The 6,363-nt window shown below is 31.4% G+C and overlaps 1 protein-coding gene across 1 annotated transcript; it reads left to right on the top strand.

Annotated features, from left to right (window-relative positions):
- The first annotated feature begins 3,155 nt into the window (after positions 1-3,155).
- On the top strand, positions 3,156-5,540 carry LOC111914641 (uncharacterized). Its single transcript, XM_023910338.3, has 6 exons — positions 3,156-3,363; positions 4,008-4,121; positions 4,242-4,446; positions 4,732-4,852; positions 4,918-5,073; positions 5,316-5,540. The coding sequence occupies exons 1-6, from the start codon at positions 3,259-3,261 to the stop codon at positions 5,365-5,367; spliced, it is 753 nt and encodes a 250-aa protein (XP_023766106.1). The 5' UTR covers positions 3,156-3,258; the 3' UTR covers positions 5,368-5,540.
- Positions 5,541-6,363: the final 823 nt, after the last annotated feature.

The following is a 6,363-nucleotide window of genomic DNA, read 5'->3' as shown; positions in this document are numbered from 1 at the left end:
ACTTTTTGTCAATGTTTATTACTTATGATATAAGTTATTTACATGTTCGAAAGTATTCTCAACACCAACATTTTTAGTACTACTCTTTGGTGATTAATTTATCATTCATTCAATCTTCGTTTTAGACATCCAATGTACCAAAACAAAGGTATTCGTAGGAAAATGTAAACCCGTTAATATCTTTCCGTTTTGAGTTCACACAACACATGGTATTTAAGTTCCAAAATAGTTAAAACCCCATTTTTCCAACACTAACATGTGTAATGTATGAAAAAATTTATGAAAACTAAATGATAATGCAATAACTTTTTGTTAATGTTTATTACTTATGATAATTTTGTTGGGCTCTTTAATTTTTCTATATGTAAATAACACTACTTTCAAACATGTAAATAACTTGTATTTTTCTTTTACACCCCATCTTTTTTCCTTGAATATGTTGATGCTCACTACGCGTTTCTATTTGAATGCCAAAACAAAATTATTTTAGAGTTCTATTTTAAGAATGTTCGGCATGTCACATCTAGTTTTTTTTTTTTTTTTTTTTTTTTTATATATATATATATATAATAGTTTTTTGGTTGTCATTTTTGGTAAACCAAATACTAGGTTATAAGCTAGTTTTTTAATAAATTACTCATATTAGAATTTCAACCAACTTGTTGAGCTTTTTTAAAATTCTCCAAAAAATACTCTTATAAATTATTAAAAAAAAAAAAAAAAAACTCAATCACCTACATGCCTTTTTATATCATTTTATATATTTCAGTTAACTTATCAATTAGTTTTTATCAAATATTATTTTTTATCAGCTAAGCAACTAGCTTTTCAACTAATAACTACCAAGTAGTTCGTGAAACATAACCTTTATAATACCCATTTATCCTTTAAAACACATTGCAAAATTGGTGCAAACATGCCAAGCATGTTATATATGCTTAACATGTGGCATGACCTGACTTCAAAAACTACATGCAAGTAAATTTACATAAATTGCAAGTAGAATGACTTAAATTAGGTAATTTTGAAAGATAATGTGTTTAAATAAACTATTTTGAAAAAACTTAATTTTAAAATGCGTTATTTTGAAATAAATTGTTTTTAAAAGGACTTAAATGACAAAAACTAACTATAAGTACATTGGCTTAAGAGGGATTTTGTGAGAGAAAATATATGTTAATCATTTATCTTTTGTTAGTCTCATATCTAGGGTGAGCATTTGGACCAGAGCGGATCGAACCGACTCTTGAACCATACTATTTTTACAGAAATTAGTGGACCTTGGACCAAACTTGTGGAGGCTTACAGGTTCAGGTTCAGGTCCAGGTCCAGGTTCAGGTCCAGGTCCAATTCCCAGTTTTTGGACGTAGAGGTGAGCATTTAGATCGTACTAGACTGGTTTTGCAGAACTTGGTGGACCTTAGACCGAAGCTATTGAGGTTTACCAAGTCCAAAGGTCCGGTCCGAAGGTCTAAATGCTCACCCCTACTCATATATTCAACTGAAATATTTCACATATGGATTGACATCAACTCCAACTTGAACAATGTTTATTGTGTTTGATCTTAATATTTCATTGGTATAATCTAATATCCATACATAATGATTAGACAATTTCACATCAATTAATGCAAATGAAAAATGCTTTTTCCCTTCACATTGACCCATACTAACCTTTCAATAAAAGTTCTTTATAAAATCACTTTAACTTTCGTTTCAAGTTTGCTAATTATCTCTTGCAGGTAATGATTAGCAATCAAATATGGAGTTATTACGGACCTAAAGTTGCAATTTTGTGCATAAACATGCCTCTCTTCCAATGATTTCAGTTACCAAGTTCATTCATCTTCTATCCATGATGCCTTATACATACACAAACATTTAATATCATTACTTTTCCCACAACGAACTGATATTTTAGAACGATCACTCTTTGCAAAACTCAATTGGTACCCACTAGCTACTACATAGTTTGTTAAACATAACTTACACAATTAGGGGCATTTGTACTTTCCCCTAAGTGTGATGTCATTCTATCATACAATATATTAGGGTTGTGTATAGTAATTAGAACCTTATCCTCTATTTTTCATCTTTCCGTTTTGTTCGTTGTGTCAAAACTATCATCTGAAGAGTCCATTCATCTTCATCAAATGAGATGATATTTTCAGGCAATACCATTTTTCCCTACTAACTCGATTAAAATAGGATCCACATTTTGTGTCCACAGAAGAAGGAACATATTAATTATTATAAAAATCTAAAAACAACCTAGAAATATCTCTACGAAAATTATCACCAAACGGTTCGTATGAGTTTCCATCAATTTTATTAAAACCCTCCATACTAACTTCAACATTTGAAGTTGAAGCCATACGTGTTTATTAAAACATCATTAGATGGTAAAGTAACTAAAAACAAATAACGAATCAAATAACATTTTGGTTAAATAATTGCTTCAACAATGATAAATGCAATGGAATTTTACGAATAAAAACCAGTTTCATACATTATTTGTATGATTTGAATCCACAATTAAATAATTTTTTCTTGTAAAAAATATGTATGCAATTTGTAGATAACATCCATAAACATTGAACTTTTGCCCACACTTTTATCGATGGCATCAAACAACTAGTAACATCATGTCATCATCGATACTTAAAATCGAAATGTTTATATTTGGGTAAAACAACTAAAAGTCCAACTAACTAACTCAAATAGTTGAATATTAGAAGATAATTATTAGAAATAATGCAACACACTAATCTTATTTGGCAATAACCTTTGAGTTGTGGTTGTGTTCGCGAAAGACTTTAACCACTTACCGCGAGGAGACAAAGGATTTTCGTTGGTGAAAAAAATAAAATGATTTAAATGAACAAAAAATAAATATAATAATTAATTCGCTCATTTAGTCGAAAAAATTGAGGTTTTCATTTAAAATATGACCAAAATTGATTTTCTCATAAATTAATAAAGTCAAAATTATCACATTGCATTTGCATCTAATCCAACAAAGAAATATAATTATTCAAAATTTGATTGACCCGTGACAAAAATGGATAACAATATCCTTGCTAGTCTCACCTCACCCGAACCCAACCAAGCACCCGGTGAACCTGAGAGTGAGACGTAGGACACGTTATTGTATATCACCCATACAAACTACAAACCCCATTTATTCCCTTATTTCTATACAACCAAAATCATCACAACCGGCGACCTTCAGTGAAGTAGTGAACCAGAAGCACGGAGATGGAGACTGAAACGGCGATACGAAGAGTTGAGATGATCGCTGCTCACTTCTCTGCCGCCGATAATATCTCTTCCACCGGAGTTGCAACTCATGTCTTCCCTCTGGTAATCCTCGAATGGATTTTATATCGTTTTCAGGCCTAAATGATTTCAGATTACTACTATTTTATTCGTTTTTTTTGGCATAAATCGTCACAGTAACTGTTATTACGTTCATTCTTTTCCAAAGCAACCGAGCAAACCGAAATGTTTGAGGAGATTGATGTGTTATTTTATGTATTTCACCTGTTCGTTCAACCAACAGATTAAGTATTGGATTACAGTTGAAGTATACGCATTCTCTGTATTCGAGTTTCCTTTTTACCTTTGAATAAAATTGAAACGTTTATGGAGATTTATGGTTTTGAACTTTTGATGCGTTGATTTCTTTGAATTCATAATTGAATCAGTGTTTGTAGATTAGATGAACACTATGACCTATGTTGATGTATTTCATTCAACAGACTGTTTTATCTTTCGAGGTTGAATAGTTATACATGGAATTCATTGTTTGCACTAAGTAGGTGATCTCATTACCATGACTTCATCACTTATAGCCTTCTTTTCTTTCTAGGAGATTATCATTGTTGCCTAGATCTTTTTCTTCATCAATTGATCTTCATTCACTATCTCTTTGAAGATTTTTTTGTTTTGAATTTCTGTATGTTGTATAAACCTCAGTACTTCTTTGGTTACTTTTATTGCCTCAGAATTGCAGCAGTGGATTAACCTCTATCAACAGGAGATTAGATAATCGCATGAATTTTGCCAGACAAGATTCAAGGTCCCAAGCTAATTACATGAGGCAGGCTTCAAAACAACAGGTCTTGAGTTTTCCCTTCACTACCCTCATGCTTCTACTGATAAATAATATATGTTAAACATAAATACTACCTTCCAACTTTAAAATTTATCATTTCTAACTTATAGAAACTAATAAACAGGGGAACTCTGAACTTGTGCCACCCATGTTTTCTCAGCCATCTAGTATTAATTCCAATGTCCCTAAAGTTCGAGAAATTCAATATGTTGATGAAGATTACATGCTACCTTCTTCTCAACCACCTAAATTTGCAAGAACAACAGTGGAAAGTGATTTGCCAATGAAATTCATCCCATATAACAGCACACATGCTACTAAAAGTCTCGGTATTCAAAATTTCCATATGACATTTCAACTCTTTTAGACTGCATTCGTTACACAAGACACTGTACAAACTTTCTAGGACTTCTTTTAAATAATAAGCACGAGAGGGGCATTCACGTCTTTTGCACCGACAAAAGATTGACAGTGTGACTCGCATGACACAAAAAAAAATTGCAATTTTTGTTCCAATGACATCAATCCCAGTTTCAGCCCAGCAAACACAGTATGTTCTATCATGTATCATGTCATGTCATGTCATGTCCATGATGACTATTGATATGATACAGGAGTTGAGAGAAAACAATCTCCAAGGATGGATGTGGCAGAATCTGGAGGCAAATATGTTCTGGTGATAGAACTGCCAGGTGTCGGTATAGATGATATAAGAGTTGAAGTTAATAATACAACGTAAGGTTAATAAACTTTTCCCATGTTTTTTTATTCCTAATGATTGCTGATATTTTTTTTGATAGTCTGACTGTACAAACAACCAAGAGGAAGACCATTGCGTGTTCAAGTGATCGTAAAAAGTCAGCGTTTCACAAAAGGGAGATTCTAGAAGGACCCTTTGAAATCATGTGGCCACTACCCTTTGATGTGAACCCAGATTCCGTTTCAGCTGAGTTTTTGTAAGTCGCTACTTTGGAATCGTGGATTCCGACGGAATTGAAATTCGAGATTCCATTCCACGGCGTGTTTGTTTGCCAGATGGATAGAATTCAATTCCGTCAGATTCCTTCAAACTTTATGTTTGATGGAATTTGTCATTCCTTCAAATGCGAGGCGTATTAAAATTACTTTATTCTAATTCCGTCAGATTCCAATTTCTTTAGCATATTTCATTCATTAAAAAAAAATATTACTTATGCAGGAACGGACTGTTACGTATTACCATTCATAAACTTCGAGTCCCAGTTTGGTGATGCAGCTTCATGGGTAATTCGTATATATATACTTGTATATTGTAGTATAAATATGAAGTTATATATGGTATAATTCATATATATGTATATACATACCGACCATGTAAAAAATAAATACTTAAGTGATAATACTTTGTAATAAGATTTATTAAAAAAGTTATACCTTTTTAGCATCTAAAAGGCGAAACAGAAATATTTTAAATTTTTTGGCATAAAAGCAGAAGGAAATTCTTAATTGAAAGCTATATAGGGGCTATGGTGGTCAACCACAAACGTGAATGAAAAGTCAAAGGTGGCCAGGCATTTATAGGCTATAGACATTTTTTTGTGTCTATACCACTTTGGAGATAGGAAATTTTTGCTCGCTTTGATTTAGATTATTATTATTATTATTATTATTATTATTATTATTTTAATGTCAAACGTATATTAATTTAAAAAGAAAATCGAAAAAGAGAACAAGTAATCGGGTGAGAATATTGTCAAAGTGGTATTCATATTCATATAGTTTTATAAAGCTCTTTATTACTATAAAAGATAGATTATTATAATAGAAAGAAAAAAAACATGACATAATTTTGTTTATTATGATATTTGTCTATAAAATTTTAAAAAATACCTATCATGACTAAAATCTATTTCAAGATCTTACTTGTTACGTTAAAACCATTAATTTTACCGCATAAAGACAAAGGGCATAGAAGTTGTATGCTTGTGGCATGGTGAGATGGTGACGAGGTACCAGTAAGAATACCGCCAAAATACACATCGATATGGTGTCTGTATAACGAAACGTCCATATAAAGTTATAAACATTTGAGCCTATAACAACTATTTTTTTATTATTAAAAATAACTAGAAATAACCTTCATCTTTTCTTATGTCTTGCACCATTTTTTCACAAAACATTATTGTTTCAAATTATTCTATAATTCTCAAATGGATTCATCAATTAGTTTTGAAATTAGACAATATGTTTTTAAAAGACGGATGTAA

Source organism: Lactuca sativa, chromosome 4 (assembly GCF_002870075.4).
Source record: "Lactuca sativa cultivar Salinas chromosome 4, Lsat_Salinas_v11, whole genome shotgun sequence".
Lineage (NCBI taxonomy): Eukaryota > Viridiplantae > Streptophyta > Magnoliopsida > Asterales > Asteraceae > Lactuca > Lactuca sativa.
Note: the sequence above shows the minus strand (reverse complement) of the source record. Positions and strands in the feature narration are given on the sequence as shown.